At 42.3% G+C, this 21587-nt stretch overlaps 1 protein-coding gene across 1 annotated transcript; it reads left to right on the top strand.

Annotated features, from left to right (window-relative positions):
* Positions 1-5240: 5240 nt before the first annotated feature.
* On the top strand, positions 5241-16461 carry CCDC71L (coiled-coil domain containing 71 like). Its single transcript, XM_048964645.1, has 2 exons — positions 5241-6483; positions 7146-16461. The coding sequence occupies exon 2, from the start codon at positions 10471-10473 to the stop codon at positions 11323-11325; it is 855 nt and encodes a 284-aa protein (XP_048820602.1). The 5' UTR covers positions 5241-6483; positions 7146-10470; the 3' UTR covers positions 11326-16461.
* Positions 16462-21587: the final 5126 nt, after the last annotated feature.

Below are 21587 nucleotides of genomic sequence, written 5' to 3'. Positions count from 1 at the left end.
CTTGCAAGAGAGGTGCTCCAGCCCCCTGATCATCTTAATGGCCCTCGTCTGGACCCACTCCAAGAGCTCCACATCCTTCCTGAACTTGGGGCCCCAGGCCTGGATGCAGTACTGCAGGTGGGGCCTCACAAGAGCTGAGTAGAGGGGGACGATCACATCCCTCTTCCTACTGGCCGCCCCTTTTTTAATGCAGCCCAGAACACAGCTGGCCTTCTGGGCTGCAAGCACACACTGCTGGCTCATGTCCAGCTGCTCGTCCACCAGGACCCCCAAGTCCTTCTCTGCAGGGTTGCTCTCAAGGAGATCTTCCCCCAGTCTGTATAAATACCTGGGATTGCCCTGACCCAAGCACTGCACCCTGCTCTTGGCCTTATTGAACTTCATTAGGTTTTCACGGGCCCATTTCTCCAGCCTGTCCAGGTCCCTCTGGATGTCTTCCCTTCCTTCCAATGTATCAACTGCATCGCTCAGCTTTGTGTCATCCACAGACTTGCTGAGGGTGCACTCGATGCCACTGTCTGTGTCATTGATGAAGATGTTGAAGAGCTCCGGTCCCAAGACCGATGCCTGAGGGACACAGCTTGTGAGCAGCCTCCACCCTGACACCGAACCATTAATCACAATCCTCTGGCTGCATGCAGCCAGCCAATTCCTAATCCATCAAACAGTCCATAATTCAAATCCACACCTCTTCAATTTAAAGAGAAGGATGTGGTGAGGGACCATGTCAAAGGCCTTGCAGAAGTCCAGGTAGATCACCCTTTCCCTGTCTACTGAAGCCATCACTCTATCATAGAAGGCCACCAATAAGCAATTTGTTTACACTACAGATCTGTCAATTTCTGCTTTTAGTCTCATGTTAATGGATGGAAGACAATTTAGAGACTGATTGAAGGAAGTGTTCTTGATTGAAAGCATATTTTATACTTGTGGTAGAGTTAATTTTGCTTTAGTCAGGACTTCTAGTGATTATCTATCTAACTTAGTCATAAAATTATTCTAAAATCAGTGGAGATAAATGGCTGAAATGCCCATATGCACCCTGACAGCTTACATTAGACAGTTCAGCAATTTGAAATGTGCCCAATTTATATTGCCATCACGCAAGCCAGTTCTGCCTCTGTAATCTACTTGTATTTCTCTGCTTATTTTCTAATCCATTCCTAATCTTTCCACTTTTCTGTAATTGGCCAACTCTCCATCTTCACATATTCCAACCTTCCTAAAACAAGAGCATTCTGCTGGGAAGTTCCTGCCTGTGGGAGAGCTATTCTGTAGCTCTTTGCTTTGGAGAGAAAGACTGTAGATTAATTTTTAAATTTCATTCAACTACAGATTATATCTGGCAATTTTGAGTGGAACTGTGGTTCAACTATTCATTATCAGTGTCTTTTACAGCAATCTTGGAATCTCGGCCTTTCATTTTTTTTCCTATTGCTTCTTTCCTTACTTGTTTTTCCTTTGCTTTCATTATTTATATGACATGTACATATGAAGATCTGCATAATATGATATTCACTTTGTAACTGAACCATTTCATTCTATGACCACTGTGAGGCAAAACAAGACATGCACCAAGCAAAGCAAATCTGTATTTTAATATATTAGTCACTGGAAGGAAGTGCTGCCTTTGGAAATACTGGCTCATTTTGGCAGGAAGCAAATGAGCAGGAATTTCGGTGATTCAGCTTTCAGCCAGGGAGGGACAATTAAGGAGAATGTGGATTAGGAAGAAACTAGAAAAGAGAATACGAGGAATATGGAAGAAAAAGCAGCTCTAATACACGTAATATGTTACTTTCAGAGTAAATGTAGTATTTCCCTGTTACGACGTGTCCAACTCATCTTTACCGTCAGGAGATTTAAGATGTAGGCCTTCGTTTCAGGCAAGACTTGAAGTTAGCCTCTGGCATCTTCATTTACACTTCTAAATAATGACCACTTTTTCAAAGGTGATGAGACATTTGCAGATCTCATTGCCTGCGAGGGGATAATGAATGGCTTAGGCCATGAATTGCAAATGCGCAGCACTGAGCAACTTGCTTCAGACAAAGCATTCGAGACTTTAACTTTAGGCTCCTAGTGTCAAAAACTTACGGCTCAAAATGCAGATGTAAGAAAAAACTAATGGACAGTGAAAATGCTGGCTTAATTAGATGGCTATAATTAAACTCGTGCTCACCCTTATGCGGGTACTCTTAAATGCGTGTAAGAATGGCTCATTGAGCTTAAATTGAATAGAAGCCAACATAAAATAAACTGAAATAAAATACACATAAACTGGAGCAAATGTCCATACTAGGTTTTAGCATGGGTTTAATTTAATTAATAAAGATTAAAACACAACTATTTCTTATTTGGATGGACCTTCAAAAGGTAAGATTTAGTGTGGATCATTTGTTAACTTTGATGACTTTTTTCACTTTATAATGAAAGTTTGGAACGCTTGTATAAATAGGAAAATTCTCAGTGCAGTTGTACATTGATAGCATTGATAATAAGCCACTGTGGGAACAAAAATACTAAGTAATTCACTGCAATTCTGAAAGATCATTTTTAAATACTTGCAAATGAGCTATTCATCCACCTCCATCCTACTGGAGATTCATGGAGAATGAACTTACCTTGAATATCATTGACTTTTGAGAAGAGACTTAACAGTAATGCAGATCATGTGGAGGGCCAAGACCTCAGCTAGCTTCACTCACTATCTCTCTGTTGAAATGAAGATTATCTACAGCTGTGCAGTATCTTTTTTTTTTCATCATAAAATGTACAAACTAAAAGCATCATTTTCAAAATATTCTTAAGGTTCCTATTTTTATTCTTTCTTTAAATAATATTCTGAAAACTAGTCAAAATAATTAATGTGTTCCAATCATCTAATTTAGGTATTTATTTTGTGCGGAGGTGAATTCACCATAACTTTAAATTGATTATAAGGAATGCTGCCAATCGTTACTGAACCTCAATTTAATAGAATGTTTTGAAAATGAATACCAATCACAATCCAGGGTTTTTGATCTAGAATTGCACCAAATATATGAAATATATGGAATATTTTTCAAATATATACATGAAACATGGTAAGTGTATTCAGTGTATATAAGATCATACATCCACAAATAACGTGAGCAAACGTCGGGCAGGTTTTACGTCGGGAAAGGATCTCAGACGAGTCACACAAGCCGATGCCAGGCGTTTTAACTCGTTTCCTGGCTCTGCACATCCCCGTGCCGTGCTGCAGTGGGGGCAGAGGTCCCTTAGCAGGAGCAATTTGGGGGTAGGCAGATCATCCTTCCAGGCTTTTGAAGTCTATGCCTAACTCAAAGCACAAAAGAGAAATTCAAAATGCTAACAACCAACATCTGCATAATAATTGAGGGCTTACAAGCTTCGCTGAATCAGAGATCAAGACTCTTTCGTACCTCAGGCTCCTGAAGATCACCCCTCTGCCCCATGGAAGTGCCAGGGCCTAGTTGGCACGAGATCCGCATCTACACTTCTTAAAACAAGCACTGCCGGCAGAGAGGAGGGCAAGGTTCATGTGGACGAAGAAAACAAACTAGAGGAGCCTGACTAAGATATGTCGAGTGACAGTGAAAAGCTGCTCTAAGCATCCATTTAATAATGCCGAATCCCTATGACATAAAAAGCTCATCCAGCTTGAATTCCCTTACTCCATTCAAAGCATTTTGAAGGGCAGCTTTCTCTCCATGGGCTTTATGCTGGATTGCCTGTCACAGCCTCTGCAGTCCAGAATAAAACATAAACCCAATATAAACACTGTGTTATATCCCGTGACTAATTCAATGAAAAATCAATTCTACTGCCTGGTACTTTGGCAACACACGTCTGGAATAAAGGAAAGTGGAAGTATAGACTGGAGTGTATCAGGAAAAGAATTCTTAAATTGACATGAGTGGTCAGTGCTGAAACAGGCTGCCCAGGGAGGTGGTGGAGTCACTGGAGGTGTTCAAGAAACGTTTAGATGTTGTACTGAGGGACATGATGTAGTGGTGGTAGGTGGATGGTTGGACTGAGCAATGCTGGAGGTCTTTTCCAACCTTGGTGATGCTATGGTTCTATGATTCAATAACATGTGGCATCACAGGTAAGGTCTTTAAATAATTCTTAGCAGACTTCAAACATAGTCTGTGTTGAGACAAGGGAGTGAAATTCACATTTGATTTAACAGTCTCAGTACTTTAAATAGTACTGAGCCTCAGGAAATGCAGTGTGACCAACATTACAGAATGACATGGTCTGTGATGCATGAGAACCATGTTCTTGAGCAGTGTATTTCTTACGCTGGAATTGTATTCAAAAAGTATTACTAGACTGATTTGTTATCTACCAATTTTACACCGTTGGTAACATACATTTTCAGATTAAAACCACACTGGTTGGTCGTGTATGGGAAAGTGCTGCAGAGCATTCTTTTGTTTTATAAATTAAAATTATCAGTTGAAGGATATGCTGTAGGACTGTATTTTTGACAGAAAGCAATAGGAAAAAAAAAATAGGAGAATGTTCCTGCACGCATTTTACCATCGGTAAAGAGAAGGGGGGAAGAAAATGAAAGAAAAACAAAAGCAAACTAAAAATCAAAACAAAGGAAAAAAATACAAGGAAATAAATTGTTTGCCTTTTGGAGAATTGTCGAGGTCAGCAGAGACCTCTGGTGAAGATCTAATCCAGGCACATCAGCCCACAGCCCACAGCCCACACGGCCCAGCACAGCTCGCACTGCGGCCACCCCCCGCCCCATACTGTCCTGGCAGCAGCTCTGCCCCACCGAGCTGCCCGGCCCTCAGCACCAACCCAACATTGGTGTCCTGTTGACTCCATCTGGGCTGAAACCAGGGCTGCACTGCAGTGCCAACTCAAGCTATAGCAAATATGTTTATGGATTTTGATACATTGGCTAAACACAGTCCTATAAACAGCAATATGCAGTTGTGCTTTCCATTGTGGTAAAGGTATTTGAAAATAGGTTTCAAGAGTGCAAAAAAAAGCACCAATTTTTTTTTATTTACTTGTGACTCCATTTTCAGCTGACATAAATACATTATTTGATGGTTTTCCAGTGGGATGTTGATAGAGTTGAAGTAAAAAATTTGACCATGTCTGTCTACCAAACTTTCATAAGCCCTCTCTTACCAAAGAGAGAAATTGCTCACTTCAGAGCCACGCCTTATTTGTGTCATTTGGCAGTGAGTACATTAGTGAAAAATTATTTTGAAGGATGAAGTATAGGAAGAGTAAAATTTTATCAAAAATCCCTACTGAGCACCTTGAGAAATCGCTGAATTGCAGCAACTGTCATCAAACCAGACTACTGTGTTAGTTTCATAGAAACAAGGTCAAATATCTCATCAGCTTTTTATGTTTTGTTGCTCTTTTTTTTAATACATTTTAATAAAAAACATTAAAAAATCAAATAAGTTTCGTTACTTATATATATATTAACTATATTATACGCTTATTGAGAGCTGCTCTGAAAGTAATGTCTCGTATTTTATGACACGAACCTAACATTTTAGACTAAGAGTCTATTATTGATTGTCAAGACTGCAGTGACCACCAGTACAGCATTTATTAATAGCAGGACAATGATTATATTGACGTAGTTCATAAGTGTTATGTGCAGCATATAGAGATTACTCCCAGAACGTGGAAACAAACATTAAACAGCATCTGGTGAAAGATCTAAGAGTGCTTTCTGTATGACAAAGCATGCTTCTTGGTGCATTTTTATGTCCACTATTGCTTGAGGGATTTTTTTTTTTTTTGATGTATTGAAGTCTTTTGCTAAAACAGATATTTTTTTCCTTTTTTTCCTTTTTTCTTCCAAACATTATTGTCAACAAATGCTACTGAAATAAAATGCATTAAAAAAAAAATCTTTTCTTCCCTCTTGCACCTACTCACTCACCATTTTGAAAGAGTGTTTACTGAGGCTATGAACAAAATGGAAAACAAACATGCAATAATCATAACCAGTGGAATACCCTTTACCTCAGGCTCTGTCCTTGCAGGGGTTTCTTCCTGGCCATGGGTCCTGGCAGCCAATGGACTTTAAACTCCGCACTCCTTTCTCTGAAAATGCTTCATTGCTTTTCAGTTCTAGAATATCTTCTTCCAGCTGTTGCACCAGTAAGGCACTGGGAAATAAATGCTACATTTTACTGTTGTGGTTGCCCTCTTCTCTTTTCCTATCAGTCTGTAGAATAGAATGATGGCCAGCTCCAGAGTTCACCTGGTCTGGTGGGCTGTCTGTTAGGGGCCAGAAGAGGTGGGGTAGGGAGAGAGTGCAAGAATGGGCCAAACACTGAGGATTCCTTCCCTGATGCAGTCTTCCCTTCTCGCCTAGCCGTTGTCTTCCAGGCTTTCCAAGACCAAGGGGATCGTCTTGGTTTTTGTGCAGAACAGGATCTTTGCCTTCTCCTCATGTCTTCCACTCGTTCATTGCTTTGAATGGTGAGCTCTGTAATATTTGTAAACCCTTCTCAGTGAGCTCATCTTTATATTCAATACTGCGGTACAAGTTTCCAAGTTGGCACCCACAACTTTGCTGGAAAAGGAACTCCACAGAGTAATTATGAGTCATCTGAAAAAAGTACCTTTTTGGTTATTTAAAAAAATTTTGCTCTACAGCTTCATGTACTTCTCTTTCATTCTTAGATTATGAAAACTAAGACATAATAACTTACAATCTTCTTTGTACTATCACAGTTTTATAAACCTTTATTGTACTCCCTCTCAACCATCTGGTTTTTCAGACTGAAGAGTCTTAGCTTATTTAGTCTCTCTTCATAATGAAGAGAAGCCGTTCCATATTTCTGCTCATCTTAGTTGCCCTTCTTTGTATCATTCTGTATCCTTTTAGAGATGGCAAGACTACAAGCACAGATCTGTGGAGGCAAAATGGACTTGTATTCAGCAGTGCTGTTTTCTATTTTGCTTTCTTTCCCTTCCAGAGAAATTCCTAACATCTCATTTCCTTTTTTGACAGCAACTGCATCAGCAATTTTTTTTAAAGTACACATTGTGATTCATATATATGTATATAAGAGCAACTGTTTTTTTTAATAACTGAGACACAATTCTTATAAATCCCTTGCTTTTGTCTTTAATGAAAGTGCTTTCAGGAATTTTGCCAGTGCTTGTCTGGGAACAGCTCAGAACAAGGAACCTGATGACTGCTGGATAACACCTGAAGTTGAGCTGCAAATGTATGTGGACTTGCATGGTCACACAAGGTCTTGCAGAAGTGCACTAAAGATATTTAAGAAACAAAGTGACTGAAGCAGAGCACTAGCTAATACAGCCTCTCAAGAGCAGAGGAAAAGATTGCAAGAAAGAGCGATCATTTTTAGGGGTGTTGGACAGTAAAAGACTGTCCTTGCTGTCTCAGTAGAAGAGCATGAGTATGTTAGAGAAAAATCCCCAGCAGCATAAGACTTAATATCCAGGATTTTCGGGTGAATCACCATGACTCAAAGCTCTATGTGATCATGTGTACAGAAAACATTTTAGTAGTTAGCAGCACTGTTTGATACTAGGCAGGAATTATTAATGAAATAAAACATTAATGCAATAGTTCATCAATTTATACTTTTGTTTCCCATTCTTAAGAATTCTGTAAAGAAATTCTAGTGAATAAATAGAATGAAGATTACTAGATTTTTTCTTCTCTGTTTTGGTGTAGACATTCAATGTATTTTTAGAACAATGATTGTTAGAAACTAAGAAGATCTACAGAAAATTAAGTAATTGAGTCCATACACGTTAGTCAAACTGTTTTAATCCATTTCTTCATTTTATTCCTGTTAAAGAGAGGCAGTATTTGCTTACATAACTAGGAGTGCTGTGAGCGATAATTAATGCATATAAGCAGCAGTATGATTAAAGTGAAGAGCTATGTACTTCCAAAGGATTATTAATTTTATTATCATCATTAGTACTGCACTGAGCTATTGTAAATTGCTGAAAGAGCCAATTACTGTGGATTTTCTTGAGATGACTTTGTAAGGTATTAAAAGGAGGATGTTACACTGCAGAAATCTACAATGAAGTTGTCAAACTGAGATTACATTCTGTGCTGTAAAATGGTATCATCCATACCAGAAGCAAAAGTAATTTGTAAATGCTGATTAACACAAAAACATGCTCATCTATCTTTTAACTCATACAGTGGCTCCTCCCCTGCTTGCTGAAAATCTCTATTAATGATTTTGAGTCATAAGCCAGAAGTGTAATTTCAGGAAAAAGGCCATGGCCAATGACCTTGGCCAACAGCCAATAAACAACTGGATTTCTGAAGTTTAATGAGGGCATACTGACCAACTGAGCAGCTGAATCTGACAGTGTGAAAGCTCTCACCACTGGGAATGCTTATGCCAGCTCCTGCAGCCCAGAGGGTGGTGAGCTGTGGCTATCCCATGGCTGTGACCAGGCACTCGTGCTAGAGAGGGGGGGAACTGCAACACAGCTGGATAAGAGATGTGTGGTCCTAAGGCTTCCAGCTATGGCTTCTTAACCCTCGCTTTGTAGCATATTTCCCTCAGGTAAAGCAGTCTGCTGGCACGACTGAGCTCTGAAATGAGCTGTGGAATAAATCTGATTAAAAACGGCACCAGCAACTATTGTTTGGGAAAGTGTATTTTTTAAAAAATAGATCATTTATAAAGATGTTTTGGAATATGGCTAAATCTTGAGACTGTCTCCATGAAGATTTAAAATAGTTTTGTCAAAACCTACTTTAAATGGCTACTTGGATTAATATTCTTGAGTTTCCCGTGAGCACAAGCCAAATTATACCGTGAAGAAAAATTCACTTATTTCTACTGGCAGTAAGTAATAATTTCTTATATGTAATTTCTGCCTCTTATTTGAGTAGCTACCCAGACATTCCAATTTAGTTTCTTGATGAGTTGAGAATAAAAGATTTCCCTATTCTAAACTGAGAAATTAATTACAGTATAAAGACTGTCTATGAAGAGAAATACTGTTATTCTTCATCCTTTACCAATGCTGAGAGAAAGTAATTAGGAGTCTAATCAAACCCCATGCAGGGTTCGTAGGGCAGGTTAAACCACCTCTGACCTTGCTGCCACTTTACTTTTCTGGGTACTGGAAGGAGTGCTGATTTAATTGAAACAATCCAGGAACCTGATAAGACACTCTTCCTGTGATAGCAATCTCTGAATTATTGGAAAATACCATCAAGGGAGACAGCGGGGTTTGTGGCAGCTGACAAAGTTGTCCTACAAAGCTTCCAGCATAGCCACGCCATGCAGGAAGGTGGCATGGACTCATTCAGTTGGTGATTTTTAGAAGGGGCTCAACCAAGCAAAGATTGTTCTTTTTTCATGGGTTTCATTATCGGTCAGCTTTGCTGGGACATGAAGCCTACCTCAGTGGTGCTGTATTTCAATGTTTTGATGACATGGTTGAGTTACTGACCAACAGCATCACATTAAAACTCTTCTGCAGCAACAGGATGAATGTAATTAATGCTGGGTGATCATCACAACATGTCTATTCACTCATTTCAGGCCAGACTGGACATCTTGGAATTCAGACTGGATCTACATTAAGATTTCTTTATTGTGATGGTGGGAAAACACTGGAATGGGCTTCCTATTGAGGCGGCTGATGCTCAAAAGACATTTGGCCAACATCCTCATAAATACGCTTTAACTTTTGGGTAATACTGAAGTTTGACAAGACTTGGTGATCTTTGTAGGTCACTGACAAACGAACAATCCTACTCTGCTCATTTTGTTATTTTCTTCTGCCTTTCTTCTCCCTTTGAGGGATTCATCCTCGGAAACCTCTAACCCTAAACCCCTACTTGAAGACATTTTGAGGAAGCAAACACCATCCCCACTGCTCTGTGAACCACCCTGCCCTTGCAGCATGTGGCAGAGAGGCCCCACCTTCACAGCCAAGTCTGTTGGCCCACCTGCAACCTCAAAGCCGCCAGAACCGCGCCCTAAGGGAAGGGGCTGCCAACTGGGCCACCCTACTGGACGCAGGGTTGGAAACGATGGTGCGATGAAGCCTCCCTTGGCCCATTGGAGCCAGCCAGAGCAGCGGGAAGCCCCAGGGCCCAGCGCAGCCCAGCGCCCGGCCACGGGTGGGCGCTGCCCTGTGGGCGGCAGCCCCCGGCAGCCCCTCGCGCCTCCACCGCGGGTCTCCCGCGGGGCCCCCGCAGCGCCCCCAACGGCCGCCTCCAAGCGCGGAAGGCGGAGCTCGGCCCGCGCGACGCGTTTCAAACGGGCGAACCGTCGGGCGCGGAGGGAGGGCGGGCCGGAGCGCAGTCCCCGCCTGGGAGTTTAAAGCGCCATTTTGTGCCGGGCGGCGGATATCGATCGTCGCTCCCTGTCGGGCGAGCGGCGGGGCGCTCGGCGCCCGTCCTCTGCCCTTCTCCGCGCCTCTTTCCCCCGTCCCTCCGCTCCCATGACCCGCAGCAGGAAGCAGGCGGCGCTGGAGAGAGGAGCCGGCAAGATGAACCCAGAAGCGGGGAGCGCCGCGGAGGGGGCCCGGGCGGCGGCGGCGGCGGGGGCAGCCGGGAACGGAACGGCGCCCGGCGCCTGGGGGCTGGAGGGGGATTCGGAGAAAGTTGTATACTCGCGTTCGCAGGTCTCCTACGCCGGCACCAAGGCGCTGGGCGACGCCCTCAAGCTCTTCATGCCCAAGTCCACCGAGTTCATGAGCTCCGACTCGGAGCTATGGAACTTCCTTTGCAGCCTCAAGCACGAGTTCTCCCCGGTCATCCTCCGCAGCAAGGACGTCTACGGCTACGCCTCCTGCCGCGCCGTCGTCCCCGACCCGCCGCCGCCCTCGGCCGAGCGGCCCCGCCACCGGCCCGGCAAACGGCGCCTCCCGCCCGCCAAGCGCCGGGCCGCGGTCACGGGCGACTCCGCCAAACGGCCCCGGCGGCGGCGGCGGCGCCGCAGGAGGGCGCAGGGCTGGCGGCACCGAGCGGCACCGGCGGCCGATGGCACCCACGGCGAGGAGCGGCTGGAGGCGGCGGCGGGGCCGCCGGGCGAGGACGAGGCTGAGGCCGAGGACAGCGAGCGGGGCGGCCCGGCCGAGCAGGCCGCCTGGAGGCAGCCGTTCGGCGGCAAGTCGCTGGAGGAGATCTGGAAGGCGGCCACCCCTCGCCTCACCACCTTCCCAACCATCCGGGTGCGCGGCGGCGTCTGCAACTGGCGCAGCCTGGAGGCGGCGCGGCGCCGGGCGCAGCGGATCCTCGGCGTGGACCTGTCGCCCGTGGTGCGGGTGCGCCGCCTGCCCGTGGCGCCGTCCTGAGGCGGCGGGAGGGGAAGGAAGGCCGGCGCGGACAAAGAGACCAATATCAGTCACCTGTTTACATTGCTTTTGTCTGGATCATGTTCTTCTGCTGCACTTTACGGCTCGCTAGAATCGGGGCCGGGGCGCCGGGCCCCGGGCGGGCGAGGGGCCGGCTGCGGGTACCGCGCGTGGGGACCAAGTTCCGCTTCCACTTCTCCCATCGGGCTACCTCACTGGTCCAGAAGTCCACCCAAGAAGTTGTTTTCCAAAGGAACTTAACTTTCATGCTTGTATAATAAAGCACCATCCGATTCTCGTTCCCCACCCCCCCCCCCCCCTCCGCCCTTTTCTGATGGATTATGTATGCTTTGTGGTGTTGCACTAGTATGTGCTCAGGGTATTTTGAATCCCAAGCATTCCCAAGTTTCAGTTCACTCTGACCGAGGATGCGTTAAGAATGGAGGTTCAGGACTTGTGGCTGTTCTTGATGGTGCAAAAACTTTTTTTTTTTTTTTTTTTCATGGGCTTAGTGATATATACAGATGTATTGCTCAGTATAATTGTTACACTTTTGTATCTAAAGTCATTTTTAAGGTTTTCTAGTTGAACTAAGTATTTGTTTCTATTGAGCACCTAAAGATAGAATCATGCTGATATTTTATAAACATGTTTACTTTAGGGAAGCTCATTTGGTCAACCTAAGTGAACTTAATAAAAGTTAAAGAAAAGTGATGTTTCAGTTCAATGAAACTGGACTGCACAGAGGTGGGTTCCTTGCTGGAGTCTGCCGTGTTTGTGCTTAACGGAGGCTCTGTGGTATCCCCAGTAAACAAGCTTAGAGCTGGTGAAGAGTGTAACTGTTCAAATGGAAGCATAGGTGTCTGAAGGTGAACTGTGGTACATGTAATGCTGGTGTTAATGGCAAAAAAGAAAGAAAGAAAAAAAAAAAAGACTCAGTACCTGGTTACTTCTTAACGAAATAGAACTGGTGTCAACCCTGGGGCTGTTAGATGACTGATGGTAGATAACCATATCGTTGTAATTACTTGCACATAATTATTTTTATAAATCTCTCCTGGGCTTCATAGTGGACTGTGGTGTAAAACTCTAATGTGGTTTAACCACTTGAACAGAAAAATTCCATCTTGCTATTCTGTGTGGTGGGCAGTCCCTCTTTAATCTTGGTTGTTTTTTGTTTCTGGTTTTTGTTGTTGTTTGTTTGTTTGAAGGGCTTTTCCTGGTTCTTGCTCATTGCTGTTGGTGTGTAAGAAGCAAAGGTGTAGATTTTCTTCTGCTTGATGTTTTTTTGAGTTCAGGAGAAGTGTTTGGTGAGAGACAGTTCATGTTCTTTGTATCCTAGCAAGCAAGGAACTTCTCAGTTTCCATAGTGGAATGAATGACTTCACAATTTGTTTATGGAATGGTTTAGCGACTTAAAATTTCTTTCCTGATTGCTGTTGACTCCTTGTTGCCTGCTGTTGGTGGGGGTAGTAAGACAGCTAAACGTGTAGAGGTAGTTTGTAAAAACTTTTAAGTACTAACCTGAAGCAACCAAATTCTTCTAAAACTTATTTATATTGTGTAGTTTTTACTTAGCAAAGCTGTGAAGTTCTTATTCTTCCAAAGTAACCATCTGTTCTATAACCATTAAGTTTTGAAATCGTTTACATAACATTAGACTGCCTGCTGATGGCTGCAGTAGTGCCACGTCAGATTTCAGAAGGGAACTAGGAAATGGAAGTTCAAGGGTGCATATTGTTATGCTGTTTCTCTGGCTATAATGCTTGCTTAAATTTAGAGGCAAAGTTGTGTTGATTTAAAACTCAGTATGACAAACTGCCTTGTGACCAAATGCCAAGTATTTCAGTTTTGACATTCACTTCAGAAGTGCTAGCTAAGAAGATTGCTACTGATACTTGAAGTGTCTAGTTGACTTCAATGAAGTTATGTTCCTACTGCTACATTGAATTATTTTGTTCAGTGTTCTTTTGAGAAATCTGGGTAGAGATAATAAAATTTAAGCAGCTGTCTTGTGTAGATTTTTCGCATAATTTGTAAACAGTTGTAGGACAGACTAGATTAGATGTCTGGGGCAGAGTGAAGGCTGCCAGAGGTAGGATATGGGAGGTACTGTACTTTGTGCTGCCTTGATTTGATGCTTATTCTGAAATGTTGTTTGTGGGTATGAAATACTGTGAAATAACATCACTTCTGTCGAGTGAGTCTTGTGTAAGCTGTGTGCCTACACAAGGTGTACTTCTTTTTCTCTTGGTTCTGCTTTGAATTCTTGGTTCTGAGGCAGCAGCTCTTTGGGGGGTATGCTATGTTTTACAGATACTCTCTGAGGAAGTTGGATCAAAGATCTGATAGCTGCATTCACAAATTGTTAACTGAGCTATTTCTGTCTGCGAAGTCAGTTAAGGGGGGAAATCTATAGTTAAGTTTTCTGGTAAATTAATGTGCTAAGATAGCAGAGGATCAGTGAAAGGAGGGACTGTGAAAGCTAGCAGCTTACAGGAGAGCTAACAGCTGAATTTCATGGTCATGTTTACAACAGTTTTGGCAATCAAGGGTAGGATTACCTGTGGTGTAGCTCTTCTTTTCCCCTCTCAAAACTGCAGTTCCTACCTACTGCTTTGTCTTGGTGCTCATCTGAGGAAGCTAATCTGAAGTCTGTTCTATTTTAGGTTTGTGCAGACTGATAATTGTTGGCTCTTTTTGGACCTCTTAGCTGCAGGCAACAACTGAGGAAGTCAGACAAGAGTGTGCAAGACTTCTGCAATATTGAATTAGACAATTTTAAAATATAGAAGCATTGGGTTTTATTCTACCTAGTGAACTAATGACATTATTGTACTTTACAGATGCTGTTGGAGAAAGTATAATAGATTAGGTGGATTTCTGGTCTGACTCAACGTGGCTGTTTTCATACAAACCCATTATTATTTGAGAAGTGTGGTTTGCCTGATTTAATTCCGTGGCTTTCAGTATCCTCTCATAGATTCATAGAATGTCCTGGGTTGAAACAGACCACAATGATCATCCAGTTTCAACCCCCTGCTATGTGCAGGGTCACCAACCACCAGACCAGGCTGCCCAGAGCCACATCCAGCCTGGCCTTGAATGCCTCCAGGGATGGGGCATCCACAACCTCCTTGGGCAGCCTGTTACAGTGTGTCACCACTCTCTGTGTGGAAAAGCTTCGTCCTAACATCTAACCTAAACCTCCCCGTCTCAGTTTAAAACCATTCCCCCTTGTTCTATCACTATCCAACCTCATAAATGGCCATTCTCCCTCCTGTTTATGTGCCTCCTTCAAGTACTGGAAAGCTACAATGAGATCTCCCTGGAGCCTTCTCCAAGCTAAATAAGTTCCATTCCCTCAACCTTTCTTCATAGGCAAGGTGTTCCTGCCCTCTGATCATCTTAGTGACCCTCCTCTGGATCTGTTCCAAGAGCTCTGCATCTTTCTTGTGCTGGGAAGCATGAAATGCATGCCCAGAATAAATTCAGTTTACAATGCCTAGTCTAGTTGAGTCAGCATGGCTGAGTTCATATTAAACAGGAGTCCTGTGGTAGCCTCTATTTGCAGACTTTTGCAGTAGCCAGTTCCTTCCCATATGAGCTCCCTTCATATAATGGCTTTGTGTACTCAAAGTTGTACTCTTTCCTTTACCAAAATGTGAATTTTTATCCAGTCACTCCAAGGCTATTGAATTTCAGATTGCCACAATGCTGAAATGAGTTTTGTTACAGCCCCAGATGTCAAGGAGGGAGTTGAGATGTCCATTGTGTCTCACATATTGCTGAGAGTATACTCTGAATCCAAGAGGCAGTGAGTGCCTTCCTATGTCATCATGCAAGTACATTTTTCAGGACTGAGGTGTGTGAAAGGAGAAAGCAGTGCCTTACAGACATTTTTCTCTGATGTTGCATAGAAGTTGTCACGTTTGAAGGATCACAGTGTATCGCTGTCCTTGAAGCCGTTAATTGCCAACCTGTAAACAACAAACTCTGTGTACCCATGCCTCATGCAGAGCATCACTGTGTATACTTGCCAATGGCAAGACTTATGGTACTTGGATTTTGCTCTGAATGTGTAGGGGATATTGTGTGTGTCTGTATTTTCCTTTATTCTTGCCTATCAGATGCAAGGAGCAAAGTAGTTTGTAGATGACAGATTTAATCCCAAATAACGTTTCAGTTAACAAGGCAGAGTCCTGGACTCCTTGTGCTACCGAGAAGAGTTGATTTATGCTAATTTAAAGTTGATCAGTAGTGTAGTCTGAGTTCAAAGTTTGCATGTATGGGAAACCAGCACTGAAAACATCTGTATTTCTTTTTAGCCTGGTAGACTGGCAAATCAAGAAAAATTTCTTAATTGTATGCATAAATGAAACCTGTTGACTATAGCTTGAACAAAATGCTTTGACTTCAGATGCTCAGTTTATGATGACATTTACAAATACAGGAAATCTGGAATCAAATTACTGTATTTACAGTAGATTTTAGACGTTACCCATGAAACAAGGCAATTAATATTAAGTAACATAGCAGGTAAGGAATCCTGGAGCTCATGAGACCCAAATTCTGATACTCTCTTTGTCTCATTTGGAGGAGGATCTCTGAAGTGCCAAGTCGTGAAGACTGAGTTATAGCAGCTTAGACCGTTTCACTCTGTATAATAAAAAATCACTAAACTTGAAGAAATTCCTGGATATTAGTGGGTTTGTTTGTTTGGTTGGTTCTTGTTGTTCCTTACACCTTGGTTCTTCATCTGGAACTTATTTTAGGTGAATGTTACTGCCCTAACAGTAAAGACTGAGACAGCTGCGTTCCATAGTGTTCTGTGGTAGGACATCTGCTTAGGCAGTGACTCCAAATGTGTACTGCTCATGATGCTTTATTCCCAAGCTTTCAAGAGTCATCCAATGGGTATGATGGTAATGGGACAGTGTAGGACAATGTTGAAATATTTCTCATCCCTAATCAAAGTAAAGCCATTTTTCCACATGTAAAAATAAAGTGTATTTCCTCAAAGTTAATGTCTAAATATCTTTGTAGGGCTATAAAAAAAATAATCTCTTAGTTATTTTGTTGTTGCTACTTTTTCTTTAAGTAAAAAGATCTGAAAATATTTCTGGGGTTGTTATCAAGAATGGAATCTCATTTATCCACTTATTTAATCATCCTGGAATCTTGGAATTCATGAGACCTTGATGTTAAAGGACAAGGGAGAAACGATCCTTCATTCCTGTAGATCACTTTTGCTCTGACGCTGTGCAAATGAGCCAAACAGGGGTTCCCTGTGCTCTCCGCTGGGATTTAAGAAAGCTCCCTTTCCAATTCTTTTAGGCTCCTTATTTGAGATTGTAGAAAATGAGATGTGATAATCTCAAAGTTAGAACATTGCCAACAGGAAAGCCCTATCCCTTTAACTGCTCTGATCAGTCTGTTGCTCTTTTCTTCCCATTGCTACTTCAGGAATGCACGCTAACTGCGATGTCCTCTTTTCTTAGACTGGTTTGGAGGAGAGAGCTGAACAGTCTAGAGGTGGTGGGGAGGGAAATGCATGCTCTTCAAGACAGCTTTTATTTTGGGGCGGTTGCGTGTTGACTGCTTCTTCCCACCTTCGCTCTTTACTGCGCTGTCAGGCACTTCTAATTACCTGTTGCTTTGGTCATGCAACTGAGCAGCCTGTTTGCCAGCTTACTTTGCCCTTGCCAAACTACTTGCTGTAGAATGATCTATGAAGATGGAGAGGACACACTTAGAACTATTTGCATTTGTAATAGATACTATGCTAGCCTCACATTTGGGCAGCACTGGACTGTAGTCAGAATACCAGATGCTGTTTCCAAGAGGGTGGTATTTCCTGGATGAGAGCTAAGAAACAGAACTGAAAGAACCTGATGTGATGATTCTTTGTGATTGAGTATGCATGAATCAAGATGCCTTTTCAAAGACTTTTAGGGAAAGAAGGAAAGTTTCTTTCCATCTATCCACCCATCCATATGCTTAAACATTAAAATGAAGGTGCTATCTTATTCTAGGTTTTTTCTTTTCCAGGGGAGCAGTTGCAATAACAACCACCTGCTTTGTTCAACCCAAGGTTTGTTAAAGCCATTTGTAGCTGAAATTGTCCCAGGGCTCCATAAGGTAACTAGTGAATACTGAGCATGTACTTTTGAATTAGCTGTGCAGTATTAGGTTGTGTGGGTCGGCGGCACAGCACGTTGTCCCAGCCCACTTGGTGGACTAGGGTGAAGTTACCCTTTTAATTCTCTGTGTAGTAACTAGGAGCAATGACAATTACTTGTGAGGTTCAAACAAATCACAGATGTACTTTAAAAAGCAAAATTATAGTGGATAGCAGTGAGGCAAAACTTGCAACAATATTACCCTCATAGAAACTGGGCAGATTTACAAAAGATAGCGGCTTGGCAGAACTGATTTAAAATTCAGTGGAATTCCAGTGGTCAATGGCTTTGCAAAACTGTTACGATATTCCAAACTTGTAAGGATACTGCCCCTATGTGCCAAAAGTGAAGTCAGAGAGAAAGAAAGATGTGAAAAGAGAAAAAGGAAAGATTGGATCCAGCCAAAAGATAAGTCAGAGACTGCGAGAGAGATGAGAAAAGGAGAAAAAGAAGAGGAAAGATGCCATCACCTTTGGATCCAGCTATGGTCTCTGCTCACAGCCGTGGACCTCCAGCAGCAGGTGAATGTGCAGTCCTTCATGTTTGTGCCTTTTATAGTCTTGCTTACACATTCTCAGTCTGTTCTAAGACCTTTTAGGAGACTGGTAGAGCTTCTGAGCTTTCCCACTCCCTCACTGTCAGTCCCTCAAAGGTGCTCACTGGCCTTGCTGGGTAACTAACACCTCAGGGGCTCCCAGATGACTGCAGCATTTCCTCTTCTTGCCCTTTGAGACATTAGCTCAGTCTTCTACACGTGTCTCATACCCTCTAAGGCTATGTGCCTACTCAACTGCTGTGATGCGCGTGTGTTCTTGAAGGAGAGCATAAAGAGTGGGCTAGGAGATGGACTGAGTGGCTCTTGTCCTTCACATTACCCAAGCTCCAACACAGGAGTTCTAAACATTAGTGATTTCCTAATTATGCAGAGCTTATCTGTGTACAGCAAATACTACATTTCATAGAATTTATATATAATAATTTCTGATAGCTTGTGGTTTGTTCTCACAAAGCAATTCTCTTTAAGAAGCTTTTATTCTAGTTTTCATTTGTCCGATACCATCATGTTTAAAATACACCACACATCTGCAAGCTATACAGGATCAGCAAAAATGTTTCAAGGCCACGGTGATTCTACCTACAAACAACCTTGAGTACTTCTAATGGTTATGCTATTCAGAAGACACTTTCTAGTAAGATCTCTGTGGATTTCTACCTTATGCAGAGTCCACTAATAAGTTGTGGCGTAATCTCTGCTTAGTGCCTGCAGTCTTGGGAGGTGGTGAGGGGAACTGAGCTCTGATTTTTCAGATACCTGATTTTTCTTTTTCCAGTAATAGTTCCAGAGAAGAAGCAACCACAGACAGAAGAACCACGGCTTTAGATGGAAGACTGGGAAGTGCCATTGCTGCTGCTGTTGACTGGCCTTCAGCAAGAGGGTCAATGAACTTGGACACAATTTGCCTTCCACTTAACTACTTTTTCCAGAAAGAAACATAGCACCTCTTCCTGTGAAGGCACAGAAATAGCGGCCTTTGGTGTAGCTGTAAATGTCAGGTATAATTTTTTCGTAAAAATTCCCAGTGTTTTGTACCTTAGCTTATACTGTGGTTAGACAGCGTTTCTTTTTATTCCTCTAAGAAACCCAAAGGTTAAATCTTTAAAATGCTGCCCACACTCTTTTTTCTTTGCAAAGATGCATCCATTGCTCAGGAAGTTGTGCTTGTAGAACACAATAATTTAGGCTGAAAGGGACTGACAGTGGTTACCTGTCAACAGCATCCTCCATAAGCAAGCACAGATAAAAGGTGTCTTGAAAAGTGGTCCTTCAAACACATCCTAAGTACTCTACTTATAAAGACAGAAGAAATAAGGAAATGAGTAATCACAAACAAGAGTGCAAGGAAAAAATCTTGGGCTGAAACCCACAATGAATGAACAAATAAGGATTCAGTCTTCTATGCTACAGAAGCTGTACATTGTGGCAGGAGCTTTTTATTGTCTTTTCTTGGATGATTAAATTAATGCTCCTGAACAGAAATGTCCCAATACTTCTAGATTCTAGATAAATGGGAAAGGCTAGAAGAAAAAGTGGAGGAAATTTTGAACAAGTTCTGCTTTTTGAAATCATTCCATCTACTTGATTGCCTTTGCTTCAAATTCCAGCCTTTCAGCCTTTGTAATCTGACAAAATTCCCTAGTGCAATGAGTTGTGCCTCAGAGAATATACCCTAGCTGCTCTTAAAGCACATGATATTTGAATACTGATTAGATCTGTCAAATGTGCTCATTTATTAGCAAGAAATAATGGTCCTTTATGTAACAACTATGCATAAATTACTTTGATCTGCATATAAATTTCACCTCATTGTCCAGTATCTAATGAAAGCTATTTCATCTAGCTTTCCACTAGACCAGGTGTCTTAAATAATCCCCTGATGTTTGTATTCTTCTGAATTGGCTCAGCCATTTTGTCATTATCCATTTCCTCACCTCCAGCTTCCTTTTCCATTTTTTCCAAAGCATCTAAGAGTCTTCCGGAATGCTTTCTATTAAAAAAAAAAAGTTGCAGTCATGTTGATCATGTCCCATTTGGAACCATTTGAATGAAACAAAACCTCAAGGCTTTTGGTGAGCTGCCTGCAATTATCTTCAAAAATAAAAGTTTAACTTAGTGAAAAAAATCCTGTTTAGAAAAAAAGGAAAATATAAAGCAGACTCTTTCTTTCCCTCCCCCCCCCCCCCCTCCCCTCCTCATGATATTTCTGGTCATTTTAATCAAAACTTTTTTTTTTTTTTCAAAAAATATTTCATTAAATATTTGGAAAATTTGTAATTTGAGAGAAGTATAAAAGGTAACAGGAAAGTGGAAGCTGTTCAGCTATTTCTGAGCACTGAGTACTCTTATTTTCAGTGATTTTCTCCATTGCTTTCTTGAATTAAATACCTAACCTAGGATTTTGTGGGTACCTACCTACATAAATCACTGGTCAGGTGAGCTGGTCAGAGGAGGACTGGCTGGGAAAGAGGGTCTTTGTATTAGGCACACCTCTGACGTGCATGGTAGGATTTAGATCACCTTGTCCTACCTTTTCATGTTTGACATCCCCCTTCTTTCAAGTCGCTCTTTCTCCAAATGAAATCTGTCTGAAACCTGGGTCTGAAAAGCTGGTACTGTACTGCACTGCACACTACATAGGATTTTCTCTGGGGCGCTGGGTGTAAAAAACCCAGCAGTTCAGAATTGCAGCTCTCCCTCTTGCCTCATTAGAATGCTGCATAATATCAGGAACACTAGACAAGGAAATAATATATCATGTCAGCAATGTTGCTAATTAATGTGTAAATCACTTTGCTCACTTTTCTCCATCACAAGATCTGCTAAAAAAAAATAATCAAAAGATTTACAAATTATATATATGCCTGCAACTTTTGTGAGTCTCTAAATTTCATGCTTTTCAAGATTTTCTTTACCTCCGAGAACAGAATCTCATTTTAATTTTGAATGATAGACAAGTTTTCTCAGTCTAGGAATGGGGACAGTATGAAAAACATCAAATACCATGATGCTGGCAATAAAATCCCAAAGAGTTGGCAGTCGTAGGTCAGAGAAGACAAGGCTTGGGAGGGAGCCAGAGCCTGCCTGTGAACAGCAGCAGCAGGCTGGAGACAGCTGTCTGGAATCTGTCTGGGCAGCAGGCACCCCAGGAGATGAGAGAGTCATGCAGGGAAGCAGCTTTTTGCTGCTATGGGAGCCATAACATTAGAGCTTGTTTCCACTTACAGAGGTTTCCTGTTAGAACTACAACTAGCAAACCCTGCCAATGAAGACGAAAGTTAGACAGCTTCCCAGAATTGAGCTACATGCACAGAAAGGAGTTGCTGCATGTATAAAAGCATCTATATTATAGGTTTTGTTGGCATGGTTATGTGGTTTGAGAATGGGTGTTGTGTTTTTTAAACCAATGGAGAGCAAAGCTTTAGGAAGCGGGCAGGAGAAAGGAGCAGCAAAGGGAGCCACAAGTTGCATGTCTCTAGGCATGATCATTAATAATTGCAAGAGCACTCAGACCAAGACTCCCC

This window comes from Lagopus muta, chromosome 1 (assembly GCF_023343835.1).
Source record: "Lagopus muta isolate bLagMut1 chromosome 1, bLagMut1 primary, whole genome shotgun sequence".
NCBI lineage: Eukaryota > Metazoa > Chordata > Aves > Galliformes > Phasianidae > Lagopus > Lagopus muta.
Note: the sequence above shows the minus strand (reverse complement) of the source record. Positions and strands in the feature narration are given on the sequence as shown.

What these genes read in the sequence shown, in the direction of transcription:
- CCDC71L (XM_048964645.1), top strand. Translation starts at nt 10,471, where the DNA reads ATGACCCGCAGCAGGAAGCAGGCGGCGCTGGAGAGAGGAGCCGGCAAG.